At 50.5% G+C, this 19,942-nt stretch overlaps 2 protein-coding genes and 1 long non-coding RNA gene across 5 annotated transcripts in view; 1 reads left to right on the top strand and 2 right to left on the bottom strand.

The window, feature by feature from the left end:
- FBXL20 (F-box and leucine rich repeat protein 20) overlaps positions 1–6,886 on the bottom strand; it is a 51,114-nt gene extending 44,228 nt beyond the window's left edge. The window contains exon 1 of one of the 2 annotated variants that reach the window (XM_077315198.1): positions 6,261–6,886. In XM_077315198.1, coding sequence (XP_077171313.1) covers positions 6,261–6,302 — 42 coding nt within the window. In that variant the 5' untranslated portion in view covers positions 6,303–6,886. Of the gene's footprint in view, positions 1–3,152; positions 3,352–6,260 lie in introns of those variants that run through there. The other variant, XM_077315197.1, reaches the window with a different exon arrangement.
- Positions 6,719–19,942, top strand: part of LOC143826412 (uncharacterized) — a 13,523-nt gene continuing 299 nt past the window's right edge. The window contains exons 1-3 of one of the 2 annotated variants that reach the window (XR_013227059.1): positions 6,719–6,778; positions 7,108–7,259; positions 18,647–19,353. This is a non-coding gene — a long non-coding RNA (uncharacterized LOC143826412). Of the gene's footprint in view, positions 6,779–7,107; positions 7,260–18,641; positions 19,354–19,942 lie in introns of both variants that reach the window. The other variant, XR_013227058.1, reaches the window with a different exon arrangement.
- The window catches only part of MED1 (mediator complex subunit 1), a 26,699-nt gene continuing 17,760 nt past the window's right edge, over positions 11,004–19,942 (bottom strand). Inside the window, exons 15-17 of the mRNA XM_077315196.1 lie at positions 19,108–19,203; positions 18,888–18,993; positions 11,004–16,759 (exon numbers count right to left, since the gene is read on the bottom strand). Of these exons, the coding sequence (XP_077171311.1) occupies positions 13,498–16,759; positions 18,888–18,993; positions 19,108–19,203 (3,464 nt within the window). The 3' untranslated portion in view covers positions 11,004–13,497. The remainder of the gene's footprint in view (positions 16,760–18,887; positions 18,994–19,107; positions 19,204–19,942) is intronic.

Raw genomic sequence — 19,942 nt, 5'->3', positions numbered from 1 at the left:
CACGTCATTGCCGTTGGGACCTCAAGGGTTATTTAACTGGCTGAAGTGCCATGCGCATATATTGAACAACTTCTGAACAACTTATGTTTTCCATTGGTTTGCCCCCAGCATATACTTCAGGCAGCCAAAAAAAAGAAGTGTGTGAAGAGTTTACTGTATTCCTTTGGAATACGGAAGAATGGAGAATGTCTGCTAATGGGGCAGACAAGCCCTCGAGTTCTCCCGTTATTCTAAAAGAAGAAAAAACAAGAGAAAGGAAAATTGTAACATTAATCAGCTTTATTCACAGTTTTGTAACACTCCATTGTTTGGAGAAACAGCAATCCCTGCCAAGGGACCGATTCAACACTCTTGAGACACACAATCTCTACTAAAGTCAGCAGGAATGTTGCACTAGGAAGGAGATGCTTAAGGTCTTCTTTAACGGACACGAATGCCACCAAATCAGCGTTCGAGGCATTTTCCACGGCGGTCCCAAACGGTAATGCTGCATTACTTTAAAGATAAACCTCTAAGAAGTTTTAGCAGCGGCGCTCCTTGATTCAGAAGTGCAACGCCGTTCCTCGCAAGCTGCTCCTTTTGCAACACGTCACACGTAATTATCCTTCCCCAAAACCCAGATCTTCAAACTAATGTACTATGGATTTCCTACAGTCTGCCAGGCACAACAGAGCAAACCAGATCACATGAAAGACAGAGGACCTGCAGTCTGATTTTGTCGGGCAGAAAGCGGCAGGCATGCCAGGTGCCATCCCACACCTTCAAACTAAACACTCTGCAATGAGAACAGGGGCCACGCATTACGCAAACAAACTCCAAAAGGTCCGTGTGAACTCGGCTACGCGGCTAACTAATGTTAGGCATATCGTGTACTTTCGAAAAGAATATTACAACTGATGACAAGGCTTCCTCGGGAGGTGGTGGGTTCTCCATCTTTGGAGATTTTTAAGCAGAGGCTGGAGAGCCATCTGACGGAGAGGCTGATTCTGTGAAGGTTCAAAGGGGTGGCAGGTGACAAGTGGATGAGCGAGAGTGTTGTGAGTGTCCTGCACAGTTCAGGGGGTTGGACTAGATGACCCAGGAGGTCCCTTCTATGATTCTAATTGCTACCTAGACAAGGGTGAACCGTCAGCGTGGCTCTTTCAAGCCAATAAAAATGCACACAACCATTAACGCACTGTTATCTTTCTCTTAAGTCTTTGTTACTGTATTATCTGCTGTGTACCTTTTCGTTTCCACACTAGATGCTTCGTGACAGGTTGCAAGCTGGAGTTTGAACCAGGGCAGGTTGCCCCGCCTCTTCCTGCTCCCGCACGGAAGAGCATTTGGCCTGGTGCATCTCGTCTGCCCGGGATCTGTACTCCCACACGGGAGCTGGAGCAGTGAAGTTCCCAGTGTGGGAACAGTCACATACATATCTATGACAATTATAATATTCTTGTTGAAAATACACTATATGTCCAAAATTATTTAGTTAGGTAGCTGAGTTTACACCAACCTTATGGTATTTGTTAACCCCCACCTTCGAGCAAGACAAGCTGGCTACACTTACTGTCCAAGGCCCTTGCTGTGCTTCTTTGAATATTATCAAGCAGATGCTGACCCTGGGCATGTATCACTGTTACCCCTCTTTTTACTTTCAACAATATGGTGTAGGGGTGGCTCTCCAGATGTCCATGGACTACAGTTCCCATGAGCCCCAGCCAGCATTATAGTCCATGGACATCTGAGAGCCACTGTTCGGCCACCCCTGGTGTAGTGGTTAGCGTGTCAGACTAAAATCAGGTTCAAGTCTCCACTTGGTCATGGACACTTGCTGGGTGACCTTGGGCCAGGCACACACTCTCAGCCTAGCTTACCTCGCAAGGTTGTTGTTAGAATCAAATGGAGAAAAGGAGAACAGCACACAGCATTTCAGAGTCCCCACAGGGGACAAAGGTGGATGCAAAAATAATATATATATTTATAGATGACTCAAAAACATTCGTTGTGTATTCTGAAAGGAAGCGGCTGCAATAATAAAAAAAGATCTCGCTCTGCAATTTTCTTCTACTTATGGGCTGTCATAGATGTATCATACTCCAAACACTAACAGAGGTGCAACCAGTCAGAGCAAAATGAAAACGCTCGAACCCTGACACCCCTTTCTCAACCACAGCCTGGCGTCATTTGACTACTGCTAACAATGGGTAAGTGTACTTCTTAATGACGGACAATTATGCTCAGTGTGCAGGGAGCACTGTGGCTGCACCCGCCCCGTGACCCTGCTCTAATTAAGAAATTGAGCATCTTTTGCTGGAGTAGAAATCTTGGCTCACAGCAACAGCAGACAGAGTCTCTCGGCTCGATATGGACTGAGCAACGTGGCCATTAAGCCACCATGCACTTGGGCTGCAGCTATTTGCGCGGAGACGGCCTCTCTCAGTACAGGCTGGCAACCTTGTTGGTCGTACGAGAGGAGTCCTGTGTAATTCAGACCAGAACAGTCCTTGTACGGCTGCCGGTACACCAGAAAGCGATCACCTCACGTACTTCGGTAACTCATCTTGATTGTGAAACCATTTTCACAGTTTCCGTCTTTTTATATCATAGGCACATTTCCCAAACTGGCATGCATTTCCTTCTCCCTCCAAAGGAGTCTGCAATCAACACACACACACACACACAAAGACACAAGGACTTGTTTTTCTCCTTCCTGTGATAGCTTCAAGCCTGTACATCATACAGGCACTGTTTTTTCAGGGGGGGGGGAGACTTTATTGCTATCTCCGCCTCATCAAAAAAGAAGCCCGCCAATATGCAGCCGTATAATTCATTCACAAGTTAAAAACAAAACCAGCCAGGGAAGCCTCATCACAAGGAATCCTTCCCGGCATCTGACGATTCCTCACTTCTAGCTTCACCGTCTTTCCTACAAATCTGAATGCAATATTTTTGTGTGCGTCCCCCTTTCTAACTGCTCTGCTAGCTGGAGTGCTCAACTGATCAGTTTCTCCGTATTGCTGTTTCTACACCGGCTTACGTGCTATTGTGCTCTGTAATCCAAACACACACACACCCCCACCCTTCTCAGCCTCTTTAGTTTGATGTTTGTTAAACAACTGCTGGTGTTTCTACGAAACTGGAGAACAAAGGCAAAACACAGTTTCTACCTGTCTCAATCCTCCGGACAGTTTCTGGATTAAGGCATTCCTTTTCTTCATCCTGCAGGGCTATCACCCTCTGCCAGATGGAATCCAAGTCTGATTTGCACTCAGCTCACACTGGGGTTTCTCCTCTTCAGGCTACAATGCAGGGAAGCAACCAGGTCCAGGGTTTGATCCCTTATTCAAGCAATCCTTGGGTCATTCAGGTGAATGACTACCCTCAGACTACCCTCATTGGTGCTCGCCATGATGCCTCCCCACCATTCCCTTTTACTTAAGAAAGAAAGAATACAGCTGTTACAACAACGAATTGGAGCGAACTCTTCCTTGATAGGATGCTTCTGTGTGGTCCCAGATCATGCAGATTACGCACCATACTTTCCTGAATAGCTCTCATTGTTTACCCTGTGCTTGCATTTCCTTTGGCGTCTCCACCCCTCGAGCTCCCCAATATCCAAATTCCCCTCCGCATAAAGCAAAGGACTCTTATCTTTTGTGCTGTTTGAAGTCAACCACATACACTGCTACATTTCCATATTTCTTGCTAAACTACCTTCAACATCAATTCTGAGAAGAAAAGCTGGGTTTTATAATCAGCAGTTCACTGCCTGAAGGCGTCTCCCCACAGCAGACCCCCTGTGAGGTAGATGGGGCTGAGAGAGCTCTAACAAGAACAGCTGCGTGAGAACAGGCCTGTGACCGGACCCAGGTAATCCAGCTGGCTACCTGTGGAAAAATCAAACCTGGCTCTCCAGATTAGACGCCGCTGTTCTTAACCACTTCACCAAACTGGCTCTAATAATGCCTACAGCACCTCACACTAAAAACAGTCGCCCAGCCAAAGCAGTAAAATCTCTGGAATCAACACGCGTGTTCTTTGTAAGCTTTTATCAATGAGCACACCACTGGCTAAAACCTATGCACATAATTACAGTGAACACACATGTCTGGGGCATATGCCTCTTGTGCTTTTTATCAAAAGAGTAGATGTTCCACACCCCTATATCCGTGAATTTCCCATCACTGCACAAAAAGGTAACCATTTCCACATATCTGCATGTGATGCTTCAGTCTTCACTGTTTTGCCTTTAAAAAAAAAAAAAAAGCAAAACAATGCCACAACGCCAGGGTCCTCCTTCATCCAATCAAAACACATAACCAACAGGAAACATTTACTCTCCATGCGTGCATGCTTGTGTCTTTGTCGCCTATTTGAGCAGGAAGGACCCACACCTTCCCGGCCAGCAGCAGGCAAGACCGGCCCCCCAGCATCATTAAGATTAGTCATCACCCCAATCATGTTTTTCAGGACCAGCCCCCCCCCACCATTCACTGTATCATCTCCCACCTAACCCCACTCAGCAATCTGCTAGGCCTCTCCTTCTGCACGACGCCCCTTCCAATACTCCCACGGGAAGCCTTACCCTGAGAAAAATATACCCCCCTTGGCTTTTGCACAGACAAGTGCTTAACATGCCTTGAATTTATATTTTCCCACTTGGAAGTGCCCAACTTCCTACCGGAGCACCTCCCGCAATCTCGACCCTTCCCCACCTCTACCACCCCACAATTCCAACGTGATCACATGCACAATCTCCCGCCATCCTAAACACACCAAAAATAAACATTTAATGAACAACTGGCATCTCCACTCTTGGCAATATGTCCCCCCACCACACACCATGGTTAACTCTTCCTGTAATTTCTCACTGGAGTTCCCTCCCTTCCCTCAGTGCAGGCTGTCCCTCCTGGCCCAATAATGCCCCCCCCCAAACCCCTAGGGAATGTGCAGAATTCATGGGGGGTTTTTTTTAGGGCTTTTCTTAATGCGCGCTCTCTAAACATTCATTTATTCTCCTGTAGCTCACAAAACACAATCTCATGCTCACAAATATACCAGTCACCTATTCAATCTCTCTTTGCTCATGGCCACAGGACTTCCTTTCAGTGGTGGGGTGGTTAAAAAAAATAACTACCTCGATGCAGTGCAATCCATCTACAATCCTTAAGAGAGAAATCCTATGTAGACTCACTCCACTCTAAGCCAATTGATTTCAACAGGCTCAAACTGGGATAACTCAGCACAGGACTGCTCCACAATATTCCCTGCACCTCCTGTTAGCCTCCCCATCATATGTCCTCTCTTCCTAAGATTCAGGGATCCCATAGATCCCATAGGGACCAACATTATACAGTTTGACCCTCCCCCCCAAAAGCCCCACACATCTGCAGATAATGTGTCTCACTCATGCACACATACAAAGCTCAGGCCTTTCGCCTCCCTGCCCCCATCTTGGGGGAATTGTGTCATAAGCCTCATATGTGTGAGGAGAGAGGGAGAGTTAGACAGGCGGTCTGCACAAGAAGCCAAAAGGGGAGCAAATATCTTTCAGTCCAGTCTCATCTATACCCCACCCCCAATTGTCTGAGCCACTCAAAGGACCACCGGGAAAACCCCAACAACCCTACATACAGCCCTTTCCCTCCCCAGTTCCTAAGAAAGGAAATATCTCAATCCGCCTCTGACAACAGCTGATCTTACAGGAAGTGCTAAAACTAGGGACGGCCCTGGCCCACAGGGCATTATGCAGACCACGCTCGCCCATAGGGAACAATAGAAAGAATGCTTCCCCATAGGGCATTATGCAGACCATGCTCACCCATAGGGCCTAATGGAAAGAATGCTTCCCCATAGTGCAAGCAACCACCACGCATTCTGTAGGGGCAACCATGCAAGCTCCATGTGCACCCTCTGTCCTTAGCCTGCTAGAAATGGGACCCTTCGCCCCTCCTTGACCTTCTTTCCGACTCATGGTCGAGGGTTTTAACACCCCAAAGCCGCAACTCGTGACCCCTCCGGTCGCCACCGTCCCGTTTCTTCTTTGTGCACTCGTCCCATGCCCAGAAACCCTCCTCCCAAGGCGAGATCGCCAACCCCAGCCTAATGCAACCCCCCATGTCGCCCCGGAAGCCTAATGCAACCCCCCATGTTGACTAGAGGGGTGTCCCCGAGGAGGCTCCCGGGGCGCAACGGGAGAGCGGCCAGAGAGCCTCCCCGTCTCCCGGGCCTGCCGGGAGGCTGGCACCCGCGCCCCCTCCCCCCCCCCCGCTCACCTCAAAGCGGCTCTTGGTCACGCCGTTCATCTCCCTCCTCATGGTGGACGCCCGGCGGGGGTCGGCTCGGGGGAGGCCCGGCCAGGCCAAGCCGGGCCAGGCCTGGCCGCCCCTCCTCCTCCTCCGGGGCGGCGTCAGCAGCGGCGGCGGCGGCGGCCGGGGAGAGCGAGGGCGGCCCACTGCTGATGGGGCTGCGGCGGCGGCGGCTGCTACGGCCCGTCCGCCTGGGCCTGGCCTGGCCCGGCCGCTGCAGAGAGGGCAGAGGGCGGGCGCCGAGCCCTTCGCGGCCACCGTACCCGTGCCGCCGCGACAGCCCCTCCGGCTTCGGCTTCTGCTTCGGCGGCGGCGGCGGCTCCGACCCAAAACAAAAACACTCCGCACCTGCCAGCAACAGCGCCGCTCATTGGCCGAGCCCGGCGCAGGCCGGGGGAGGGAGCGAGCCGCCGAGGCGCATGCGCGCGGCCGCCGAGGGAAATAGGGGGGTAAAGAGGAACCCGACCGGCGCGGGACTGGGCGGGGTGAATGCGCGCGCACACCTGCCTGCCTCGGCTGCCTCGGGAGGGGTTGCCAACCTCCAGGAGGGGGCGGGAGGTCGGCTTCTCCTGGGGGAATGGGTGGGTTGCGAAGGTGGGTGCGGGAAGAGACCTCCCAATGAGGGTCCATCTAGCCCAGCATCCCCCAGTTTCTCAGGAGGGGCAGCCACAGGGCAGAGAGGCCAAGGCCTTCCCCTGCTGTTGCCTCTTGGCTCTGGGATTCAGAGGTTTAATGCCTCTGAATGTGGAGGCTCTGCTCAGGCATTGTGGCTGGTAGCTGATCCTCCATGCATTTGTTTAATCCCCTCCTAAAGTTGCAGTCCTCACTAAAGGAGGAGGCAAGAAGAGTCCTGCTGGGTCGGACTAAGGGGCCACGGAGTCCAGCATCTGGCCTCACACGGTGGCCAGCCAGAACAACTTCTGAGTCCAGTCGGGCACCTGCCCGACCAACAGAGTTTCATTCAAGGTATGAGCCTTCGGTTGCACGAACCCGTACTCGGATACAATGTGACGAAATGAAAGTAATCAGTTCATACTTATAGGGTAAATTGGAAAAAAAATCAGGTTGGGTTTGTTTGTATTCACATGGCAACCAGTTCCCCTGAAGGGCCAACAGCAGGGTATAGAGGCTGGGGCCTTCCCCATCAGGAGAACCCTGCTGGGTCAGACCAGTGAGGGCCCATCTAGTCCAGCATCCTGCCTCACACAGGGGCCAATTTAGGAAGGCCAGCCAGCATGACGCATACATTGGACCAGCTTCTGCATGTTCCACAGTCCTTCATCCGCTGCGGTAGGATTGTGTGGGGAAGACAAAGGCTTCTGTGACAGCCTCTGGAACCACATCCTGTGTAGGATGCTTAGCAAGCGCCCCCACCCCAATCCTCATCTGAAGTCATAAGAACACAGGAGTGGGGCACTCTCAGTAATCCTGCTGGGGTTGCCTGCCTTATCTCCAGACTGCAGAGATCCGTTCCCCCAGAGGAAATGGCAGTTTTATCAGGGCTGGCCAAACTGTAGCTCTCCAGATGTCCATAGACTACAATTCCCAAGAGCCCCTGCCAGTTACACAGGACTCGTCTTTAGATTTTTTGGGGGAGGGGGTTATTTTAACACTATAATAGGTGTTTGCTGAGCCCCCGGGGAGGGCAGTATATAAATATAATAAATAAATGAAATTGTGTGCTAGAGAATGCTGTTTTACCCCGCTATCCTGTCCACAAAAGCTATTTTGCTATTGTGAACCATTTAGTTCACAAAACTAATTTTATTAATTGTCTAAGAAAACTAGTTTTACTAATAACTACTTCAACGTTAGGCACCTTTAAAATACTGACATGATTTGCTATTTGCCAGTTCTGCTTCATGTACTGCAAGGTGTTTGATGGTTTATCACGGCCACACACCCCAATGTAAAACAGCCATTTCTTTTGTGGGAAAAGACTGGCTTGTTACAAGACCCCAAAGGCCAATTCCTTCAAGGATCCAGTTTTTGAAACACCTGTAATTGGGGGAACATGCAAAGGAACACAAAAATCCTGCTTCCATAGCGTACCACTCCCAGAACCTCATCACCATTTTAAATCAAGGCAGCACACCCAAGCAAGCTTGAAACCAGACTACTGTTTTAGAAATCAAATTTCAGCATTTTAGTGATGCGCTCCCTCTCACTGACAGTCTTCAAGCACCGGCTGGACAGATACTTATCTTGGATGTTTTAGGCTGATCCTGCCTTGAATGGGGGTGGGGTGGGGTGGCGGGTGGAACTAGATGGCCTGCATGGCCCCTTCCCACTCTAGGATTTGATGATTGCACTATGCAATGCATGTCGGTACGCTTAAGAAATCCACACGGCTTGGGAGAAAGGGAAGCAAAACACAGCCACTTCAGCGGATCCGTTGTTGTATCCCACAGATTCAGGCATTCATCTCCTCGTCCTTACTTTCCTCCCCAAAAATATCCAATCCTATGTGTGATTAAAGTGCCCTCAAGTTACAGGTGACTTATGATGAAGCTGTATGGCAGGGGGGGGGCAAAAAGGGGCACCTGAAAATTGTAGTCCACAGATGGGAGCCACAGTTGAGCCACCCCTGTAGTTTCCAGGGGTTCCCCTGCTTTGGAAGGTGGCCCCCCGTGGCATTGTTCCCCACAGAACATAAGAGATGCCCTGTTGGATCAGGCCAGTGGCCCATCCAGACCATGACTCTGAGTCACACAGTGGCCAAACCCCAGGGGTCATCAGAAGATACACCAGCAGGGCAAGAACTCCTCCCACTTTTGTTCCCCCAAGCTCCAAGACAGAGCATCCTTGCCCCAGTCCTTTGTCCCCAAGTCTCCACGAGTCCCCCGACCAGGAGCTGGCAACCCACGACATTAGCCTTGCTTTCGGGGAGGACTAGAAGCAACAGACGTAGCTCTGAAGGGCAGCCTTTGCCAGACCCACACGAAGCCCTCCCCGCAGTGCGCTCGAGGACCAGCATTTCTCGCGCCACCTCCCTCCCTGGCTGCGAAGCTTCCGCTTTCCTTCCCCTCCGCTTCCGATCGGAAGCTGCGGAGGCCAATCAGCGTGCAGGCATCTCTTTCTTGTGCGGCTGACGTCACACTGGCGGGGGAAATCAAAGGCGGCGGGGCCTTTAAAGGAGGCGCAGGCGTTCGAACGGCTCGCGCGCAGGCGCAGCGTGCCTGCGGGCAGCCGGCGATCAAGAGGACGCGCTTCCCGACTGACGGCTTTAAGAGAGCGGTCGCCCGGCCAGGTCTCCTTTGGAGGAGGCCTCCGGTCGAAGCTGGGAGCAATGCTACCGGCTAGGAACTCCCCCCAAGAGAGAGGACTGCCGCCCATTTGTTATATATTTATTGCATTTGTATGCCACCCTCCCCTAATGCTCCGGGCGGTTCTTATAGAACGTAACAGGAACAACAGTTCAAACTTGGTGATTACAAGAAGGAAGCTAACAGTATTAATAGCAAGGGTAATTGCAATAAACCGAGATGGCATTTTAACAGGGTAAACAATCTAAAGGGCCCATGGTTGGCCAGATCCATTGCATGGGTTCATAAATGGGGGCATAGGGCCGGTAAATGCTGTTTAGTTTTGGTCAACCACAACCAAATGCCTGGTGGAGGAGCTCCCATTTGCAGGCCCTGCGGAACTGTTTTAGTTGTCAGCTCTGGAACCCCAAAAAGGATGAACACCCCCCCCCCCAAAAAAAGGTAGGTAATCCTATCAATAAAAGCAGGCCATCAATAGTTTTTATTGGCAAAATCTGCTATCTAGTGGCCTACGGCTGACGAAAAATAGCAAATAACAAAGGAAACTTTGACCGAAAACCGGAAGTTCCTTATACTTCAAGAGTCTACTACATATTGTAATATCAACTTACAGCATGCCAACCTTGTCCTTCCGGGTTGAAGATTAAACTGCTCTGAGTCAGGCGACAAATTCTTCTTAACTTAAAAAACTGGGTTTATTTAAACATGGCAATATCCGTTTATATATAGTGGTTGGCAGCTGAGGAATAATAGCAAATACTAAAGGGAAATTTAGACCAAAGGGCAGAAGTTTCTTATACTTCAAGAGTTCTTGATTTAAAAAAAGAGAGAGCGGGAGAATGCTCATTCTCATACCAGATTGACCCTCTCACTTAGCTCACCACTCCTGGGATTTGGTAAGGAGAGGGGCTGATTCTAGAGCTGCCATCTCCTCTGTGGCAGGGGCTCATGGGAATTGTAGTCCATGGACATCTGGAGAGCCACAGTTTGGCCACCACAGGCCTAGGCTGACTTGGAAGGAAGCCTGTTTTTTGCAGCTGCATTAACTTGTGCAAGGGATCACTGACAACTATGGATCTTGTGCACAGAAGCACTAGCCCAAGACGAATCGAGGGAAAGGGACTTTGTCCTTTCTGTCACCAGTATGACCTCTATGGCACAGTGGGTGCTAAATTAACAGAGTAGAAATCTGCATGCACCTCAAAGCTTCTTCCCACAGTTAAACTGTTGTTGGTCTGACAGGTGCGCCTGGACTCAAACGCTGCTCTGTTGCTTCAGACCAACACAGCTACCCCCCAAAATCAACCGCAATCATGCCAGGAGGCCATTTTCGGCCTTGCACATGTTTTAAAAGCCAACATTTCTATGGTCCCAATTTTGACAATGAGAACTTCCGCCAAGGTAGAAGCAGACGATGTTTACGTTCAATAATTCAGCCAACCCTTCTGTTTGTTTTTTTTAACCAAACACATTTATTTGCTTGTAAAACCAACATGTCATTTGAAGTACTTCCCCAAAAGTAAAAGTTCATATCATGCTCAATCATCAGATACAGCAGTTAGCTATACAATTGGTGAGAGAGAGAAAGAAAGAGAGAGAAGGGCATATTATTTACAGCAGGGGTAGTCAACCTGTAGTCCTCCAGATGTCCATAGACTACAATTCCCTCATGGGAATTGTAGTCCATGGACATCTGGAGGACCACAGATTGACTACCCCTGATTTACAGGTTAAGGGAAGAACTAACGTTTTCACCCCAGTGTACGAGGCTCTTTCCTGTCATCTATTGTTTACTTTTACGGCTTAACACTGAACAATGTTGAATATTGGGAACCAGCAAATAAATTTTAAAAAAGGAGAATATGAAATAAAGAAGAGTGCTTGGATACTGGTGTGTGCACACAACTTCTAATCAACAGAACTCTTCTTCATACGCAGGTCTCTAACCTCTAGTTTCTGGTAACCGTCTGGCATTGCGGACCCATCGGGGACGGGGCGGGGCTCTGTTAAGACTGACAGGGAACCTGGTGGGTGCCATGAACAAACACTTTGCATCCCAGGCCATTAGGAGAAATAGAGGGGCGCAGCATGGAGAACGCCTGTGTACTAATAGGGTCTTGGGGGAGGAGAGAGAACAGAACTCTTTATAAAGGTTCCGTCACGAGAGAACCGGTCAGCAGAGCAGCAGTTATTAAGCCCACCCAGCAGCTTTTTTGAAAGGTGGACGTCTGCAACTGAGCTAGAAGTTATTTGCTCATTAGTCTTTGGCACAGAACTGGTCTGATCCTCCCCACAATCTGTAGCAGGATCAGGACCAAGGAGCCAATACCTATTTTTCAATTTTTAGATACTACCTGTAATTGAAGGACCGGCTAGATCCCTTTGCAGCTCAGCCTTCATCCTGGACACCAACTCTTGACAAGGGGCGAGAGAAGCTATGAAACGTCCCCAGCCATGAAAACACTCCTCAGAAGCTGTGGAGCTTTCCGGAGGTCCTGAAAAGTGGACACCTTCGGCTTAGAGAGTTCTTCCGCACACACAGCACACCCTCCAAAAAGTACCACCCTGTGGCAAATTTAGCAGGCCACAAACCCCATAGCCTGACCAGACGCGCAATTCTATTTCAAGATGTGGCTGCCTTTGCATCCAACAGCACAATTTGGCATTCCAGAGGATGTAGGGCACCTAGTCGTATCCTGAACATTTCCCCTACATCTGAAACATGGGAAGTGGGAGGGCAAGTCGGGAGAGAACCGGCAGCGCCTTGGTGTCCGCATCCCTGAAACCTGAGAGATTCTCAGTTGCTGAGAAAGCGCAGTGAGTCAGGTGTATCCCAGACTAACCTGCATGGGAATAAACAGCTTTGGTTGCCTGGTTAGGTACCAGACTGCCCAGGGCTCACTGCCACACTCAAGAGGCACGTGTAATCAAGGCGCTCTGGGGAAGGAGCCACCCTGTTCTTGTGATAACAGCTCACTGAAGAACACTGGAGAATGAGGCCCTGGCCATTCACTCCGAACTTTGTAGGTGGCACTGGAAGCCACCCGAGTGTTAACTCAAGGCCTGAGGCGGAATACAGCTAGGTAAATTCCAAAGGAGATCCTTAATCCACTGGGGCAGAGGGAGCCAAACTGTGGCTCTCCAGTTGTCCATGGACTGCAATTCCCACAAACCCCTGCCAGCATCCAAGGACATGCCAGCTAGCAGGGGCTCATGGAATGGACATCTGGAGAGCTACCGTTTGGCCACCCCTGCTCAACATCATACAATTATAAAGCAGAAGAAAGCCAGCAGGGCTTATGCAGCACATCTGATCAATGGAAATGAGTTGAATCAAACTACCTCAAAGGTAAGTAACACAGAGATGCCAAAATACTTAACAATTTGGGTGAGGGCTAAATAAAATGGTGCTACCCTTTAAACACGCAGAGTCCAGGAGACGGCAGTCAGCACCCTGGGGGGAATCCAGCAGGTGTCGGGCCCTAAATTATTTTTTTTAAGAATGTTTTTTTTCTTCCTCTTTTGCCGAATGTGGAAAACAAAGCCCACGCCGGCTGTTAAAAACTCTACAAAAGAGGCACCAAAATGGAAACATTCCTAAAAAGTTGTGGTGAGGGAGAAAAAAATGTGATCCCGACTGTTTAAAAAAATAAACAAGAGAAAGGTTCTTTCGAACATTTGCCTGAATTTCAGTTGTGTTGTGCTAGAGAGCAACCATTCCTCTAGCTGCAACTCTCTTTTGTGTGTGTGTATGTATGGTGATGACATTTCCCAAGGGCTTAAAACTATTTCTGGTGAGCTACACTCCCATCCGTGGATGTTCTGCTTGTCTGTTCGCTTTAGAACCCGTTTGGGTGCTCCACATGGCCCAGGCTTAAAAAAATACCCTTAAAGAAACAAAATGACACCCCCCCCTCCCCACCCCGGCAAAAATATGATTAATTTCTTATCAGGGCAACATCCATCAGATCGTCATCTTCCTCCCCAAGCAAAAAATCAGGGCTGGGCCGAGACGGCCTCTCGGGGGCGGGAATGGCACTGCCGGACATAGACAGAGACGTTTCGGAGGAGACGGGGGCCTTGGACCAACTCTCCGGCTTCAGGCTGTGAGTTTTCTTTTTGTCCCTTTCTCTGTCCCGGTCCTTATCCTTCACTTTCTTCTTCTCCTTTTTGTGCTTCTTGTGTTTTTCCGAGCTGTATTCCGGAAGAGGCCTAATCCCGTCGTCGGAGCTGGGGCTGTTCTGATAGGATTTCTCGGCGATGGAGGACCCGGATTCACTCTCGCTATCGAGGTTTTGCGGCGTGTAGGCCGGGGATTTGCTGTGGCTGGGAGAACAGCGTTCGTGCTTCGGGGTGGAGCCGCTGATCAAGGGCGAGCCGTAGCTTTTGGAAGACGTCATCTGAGGCCGCAAGCCGTCTCCGCCTCCTTCTCCGGGCTTCTGCAGGGTCACCTTGGCTTTGATGCTGGGAGAGCCGCCGTCGTGCTTGCTGATGATGATCTTCGCCACGCCGGTGCTCCCGACGTTCTTGCCGTCCGACGACTTCTTGGACGCGTCGGAGGAGCCTCCCGACACGGAGAGTTTGGATTTCTCTTTGTCGCTGCGCTCCCGCTTCCCCTGCGACTCGCCTCCGGACAAGTTGTGTTTGGAGGACGCGGAGTGGCTCGAGGAGCCGGAGCTTTGGACCCCCTGGCCGTCCGTCGGGTCTTCCCCGCCGGGGCCTCCGGTGACGACCCCGTGCTTCAGCTTGTCGATGACGGCCGTCAAAGATGGCTTCTTGTTCCGGCTTGGGGACTTGCCTTTGGAACTGCCGTGCTGGTTCTGAGAGGAGGACGCGGAAGAGCTGCCCGACGAGAAGGAAGCGGAGGAGGCGGCCGAGGAGTTTGAAGAAGGGGGCGGCTTCTGGGACACGGAACCGGAGGACCCCATTCCCGAAGAGGACTTCATGCTTGAGCTGGATCCAGTGCCAGACATGTGTGAGCCTCCAGAACTGGAACTAATGGGGGACTTTGCTTTGGACGACGGGGGAGTACCTGGAACGGGTTTCATCGGAGAGGCCAGCTTGTCAGAACCGCCCGAGGGTCTAGAATGAGAAGGAGAAATGTTTGGTTTACTCATGGAAGGGTTCATAAGCGATGACGGCTTCCCTTGAGGTTTGATCTTGGTGCCTCCGGAGCCGCTGCTGAGGCCGTGTTTGGTGATGGGGGAGGACCCGGGCTTGCCCACAGACTGGGCGGAGCTTTTGGACTGACCTGATCCAGAGCCGCCTTGGCCCGAGTAGAGGCTGCCGCTCATCTTGGACCCGGAAGAACCGTCCGACTTGCTGCTCTTTATTTTGCCCGAGGCCGAGGAGGAGGAGGAGGACGAGGACGAGGACGATGACGACGAGGAGGAAGAAGAGGAGGAGGAGGAATGACTGTGGTGACTTTTGCTGCTCAAAGAGGAGACCGAGCCACTGCTTGTGTACTGCCCGTGGGAAGGTTTGCCAACAGTCACGGTTCCCTTGGGAATCTGGATGGTGATTTTGGGGATGGGAGGAGTGGCCACCCCGGGGGGAGTCTGCGACCTGCCCGAACTTCCGGGAGATTTCGAGCCGCCCGTGCTGGCTGGTGGGGTGAAAGGCCTAGTGGACGAACTATGAGAAGGAGATTTGCCTTCTGGCTCCACCTTCCTCCGCTTCTGGACCTTTTCTTTACTCTTCCCATCGCTGGATGGGGTGCGGCTGCGTTTTCCTCCCTTGCCATCCAGCCCCGGGCCTGTTAAGGAACTCCCGGATCCATTACCCTCCTTGACCCGCTTCTGCGGTTTCTCCTTCCCCAACTCCCCCGTGCTCAACAAGGGGCTCTGGCTTCCGCTATGATGCTCCATGACATCAGAGGCTCCCAGCGCCTTGCTGGCAGCGGTGATAATGCTAAAGTCGACCGTGTCCGCTTGGCTGCTCGACTTGAACTTACTCTCCCCGCCATCTCCCCCCAGCACTTGCACCCCCAGAGTACTTATCGTTTGCGGCGCAAAGCCCCTGAAGTCGTCGGCGTCTCCGCTCTGGCTGCTATCGTCAAAGTACTCCTCTCCAAAACCGCTTTGGCTCTGGCTGTTCAGGAGGTCGGGGTTGAAATCTACTCCGTCGGGGAAAAACTGGTTGGAAGAGTCGCTGTTTGGGCTGACGGTGGCGTCGGCAATCAGGTCGGCCGGGTCGGTGTAGGGGTTGTCGCCGTTGTTCGACTGGAAGACGTCTGGGTCGAAGAGGGCGCTCTGGGAGTGCCCGGAACTGGACGAGTCCCTGACCGGCGTCCCAACAGGAGGGCAGTCTTCGCTGGTGCTTGGCAGCTTGGACGCTTCTTCCGCTATGTCGGAGAGGATATCCGTGACGTCGGCGCCGATGCTGTCCGAACTAGAGAGCCGGACCATCCTCTGAATGCCGGGCTGGGCGTGAGGCAAGGACTGCGGATAGGTTGTGGGTGGCGTGCTGCACTGGCTGGGGGCGGGAGTGATATGGGGGGTGTCCAAGGTATCAGCGGTCATGTTGACGTCAAAGATGGGGTTCTGGGAATCCACGTCCATGGAGAAGAGTTCTCGCTGGAAGTCGTCTTCCGTCTGGTGCTTGGGCTTGTCCGCCGGGAGGCGTGACTTCTTCTTCTTTTGCTTGTTGCCCCCGGGCCCCATTTCCATCCTCGGGGAGCCAGAGGAGGAGTTCTGCCTCTCCAGCGGGCTGCTCCCGTAGAGGGTGGAGAAGTCTTGGGTCGGATTGTCCTTCAGCAGGTTCATGAGCATGGGGTGGTTCTTGGTGTTGCTTGCTGGGGACGACACTGGGGGAGGGGTGTGGTGAGGCGGCGTGGGGCTGGAGCCGATGGTGGAGCCCACGTTGCCCGTGATCTGCAGCAAGCTTGTGAGAATGGGGTTCTGAGACACTTTGCTGAAATCCTCTCCGTGGCCCACGGAGTCGTGCCGCTCTTTGATGCCCATGCCCATGCTGAAGAGGGTGGAGATGGGCCCTCCGGGGAAGGTGCTGGTGGGCGTGGTGGTGCCACTCATCGGGTTGCTGCAGGTCGTCATGCCGTAACCGGGGCTGCTGGCCGGGGGCAAATTCTTCTTCACCATGTCTTCGACAGTCTCGGCAATGAGGGACAAGGCCGGCGTGTCGGCTTGGATCGTCTCGGCTTTCCTGCGGATGGCTCGCATGGTCACGGGAATGGACATGCATCTGGAAGACATAAGTGGGCAGAAAGGTTGGTGGGATAAGCCACACCCTCTGGATGACCTCCCCCTCCTCAAGGGGAATCATGTTCAGCAAATACACATGAAATGACCCTTTAGTCTTCTTTCTACAAAGGAAGAAAAGGCAGTGGCATTCTGGGAAATCTGGAGGTGTCCTCTGCTCTTCACAGAGTCTTAGGACGAAGTAGGGACACACCGTCTTATTAGAGATGCTCCCTCCTTCCCCTCATTGCTTCAGTTCTTTGTTTTATGAATAGGATTGAGGCATACTACAGATTTGCAGAACAGAAGTTATTCGAGTGAATATGGGGTAAGGCAGGCTTTCTCAACCAGGGTTTTGTCCTTGACGGATCTGGGAGAGTTTCCCAAATGGGTGGGAGAATTAATTTTTTTATACTGGGATTGTTATTATATTGTTATTATATATTGTTAATTGTTATTATATTATAATTGTGGTTTTGTAATCTTTTGATGTTTTTTAAAGTGGTTTTGATGTTATAGTCTACATAATGTTTCATGTAAGTTATAATGTTCTGTGTAAACCGCCCAGAGCTGCAAAGAAATGGGCGGTATAGAAATCTAAATAAATAAAATTAATAATATTTTAAAAAATTTGTTAAGCATTCATCAGGTGATATGATCATATACAGTCATGTTGACCTACCCCCCAAATTGGCAAATGATGGGCCTGAAGGGGGTAGGAAAAGGAGGGGTCCCGGACTTCCCAACCACATTCTACACAATCACACAACTTCTGGGGTTTCTCAATCCATTCCACAAGTGACGTTCTACAAGGCTCCAGTATAGGTCAAGCTGTGCACAATGGGTCACGATCCAGAAAGTGCAAAGAGCGCTTGTCTCTTTCTCGGGGTGGACATGTTATCTGGATTTGTGAAAGTATCGTTTTACCTTGACTTTTTACATATCTCCAGTCAGGGAGATGGGAACCTCTGAATCACCCCTCCTCTATCTTTCTCAAGGTTTTTAGTCAGCCTGGTACATACAGCTGTGTATGATAATTTGGGCTGGACAATTACGAAGTACCACAGCAGGGAGCTGAAAGTTAAAGTTGTTGGAACAACATTCCCTTCGCAGAAGGGAGGGGGAGATAGGGAAGGGGGGAGCTGGTTGCCATGGAAGTTCGTGATGAAATTTGGGCTTAACCGTATGCATCAATGAGATTCTTTAGTTGGCATTGACCAGCTGCATTTTGTAGGCTCTCTTTCATCCTCTGAGCCATGTACAAAAAATATTATCATTGGCGCTGCTTCTGATGCACTGCTTGCAAGCTTGGCCTTTCTGCAGCACTGCAAAAAGAAACTAAGTTCTTTTCCACACTGGCATTGGCTGTTTGGGTTTTTTCTAATGCCAGCCAACCAGCCTGATCCATCACATGGTTAGCATCAGACAAACACTGGACAGCTGCAGTCAAACACACACACAGCGAAACAGGAAACGAATGCTCACATGTTTTCTCCTACAGGTCCCCCATCATAACAACATCATAATACCCCTTGAGGCCTTCCCAAGAATATCTAGGGGAGAGATGCAGCCAATTGGAGTGGGCAGCTGCTTGATTTTGAGGGTTTTAAATGTTGGATACTGTGAAATGTGTTATATATGATGTTCACCACCCTGAACCACATACACATTTTAAAAAATAATGGGAGGAAGAATCCCCAAAGGGCTACTTGGTATTCTACTGCTGGTCCATAACTAGGAAGCTAGTTCAGAGCATTGCTGCTAGGGAAGAGATACTTCTCCTTGCACCACCAGGGGAAAACAGCGAAAAAACAGCGAAAAAACAGCAGAGCCTTTTCCTCACTCAGGACCACCAGGCAGTCTCAGAGCAATCTTTTTTTTTTCAGTACAGAGGCTGATCTCTCAGGGCTCACAGCTGGAAGGAGCCTTTTAAGACAAGGCACACCGTCCGCAAAGGCAAGGGACGAATTGGTGGGGAAGCAGGATCTCCAGTGAGGCTTCCCAAAGCCGGTCACAACCCAAATTACTTTTTTACGGAGGGGGAGCAAGAAGAAAACAAGTGAAGCCTGAACTCGCTGCAGCGCTATAGATCTGAATGTGTATTTCTGGATGGGGAAGACTCAGGGACGTACCTTTGGACAACTTTTGCGATGAAGTCGTCTGTGCAAATGAGCGCATCAGAGAGCCCCTTGTACAGTTTACAGTTCACGTGGGCAGAATCTTGCACGTCCATGACCACTGGAAGACAAAACGGGATCGAAGCTGGGCGTTAAAACTGGGATTGCAGCAGGCCCGTTTCGGTCCAACGCCTGTCTGAACACACCCCGGGTTGCTCTTGTCCCCCCAACTCACCACAGACTAAGGAGTCATTCACAGGATGCTGAAACGACACGCTGAAGCATGAGTCAGACAGGGGACAGACCTCAAACTGCAGGATCCCTGGGGAATCTGGAAAGACAGAAGAGACCTGGTTGGAACAGGAAGTGCACCCACAGACCGGAAGCGACGGCCCTTTAAGCCTGTAGGTAGGCACTTCGCCCTGAAGCTGAATTCAGAGAAATATAAAAGACAAGTCCCAGATTTTGCCCTGCACCTCAGGTAAGATACACAAAATTGGGATCAAGAGGGGGAAGTATTTGATAAGAGAACTGCTTGTGTCTCCCCAAGACATCATGCACCCAGCTCCCTAAGGAGATCAATGATAAAGCTTCAGAGGTTGGCCTCAGACCCCGCTTGTAAAGAATGAAGGGCATAAAGCAGTCTTAAAATTTAGTTTAATGATGCACATGTCTTGTACCCCCCAGGGAGACAGAATGAAGACGCTGAAGATTTTGCAAAATGGTTTCCCTTTCCCATGGATCTGCCCATCGTCTGAATAATAATAATAAAAAATAATAACAATATTTTATAGCTATACCCTGCCCTTACTGTTTGGTTCAGGGCAGGTAACAGGCATGTGCATGCAATAAGGTTGCATTAATAACGGTTGAAAACAATTTAACTCTCAAAATTAAATTTAAAAATTAAAATGAGCACTGGCATATCTTTGCTTCTTAAACACATTCTTGGAGCACACAATCTTTTTGCTATTTGATTTACGGATCTGACTAAAAAAGCCCCAATTTCCTGGGTCGGCGACAAACTCCAAGACTCCCTGACTGCTTCCTTTGCTTCCCTAGCGCTGTGC

The sequence above is a fragment of the Paroedura picta genome, chromosome 16, assembly GCF_049243985.1.
Source record: "Paroedura picta isolate Pp20150507F chromosome 16, Ppicta_v3.0, whole genome shotgun sequence".
NCBI classification, from domain to species: domain Eukaryota; kingdom Metazoa; phylum Chordata; class Lepidosauria; order Squamata; family Gekkonidae; genus Paroedura; species Paroedura picta.
The sequence above is the reverse complement of the archived record's forward strand: the minus strand, read 5'-3'. Positions and strand labels throughout refer to the sequence as shown.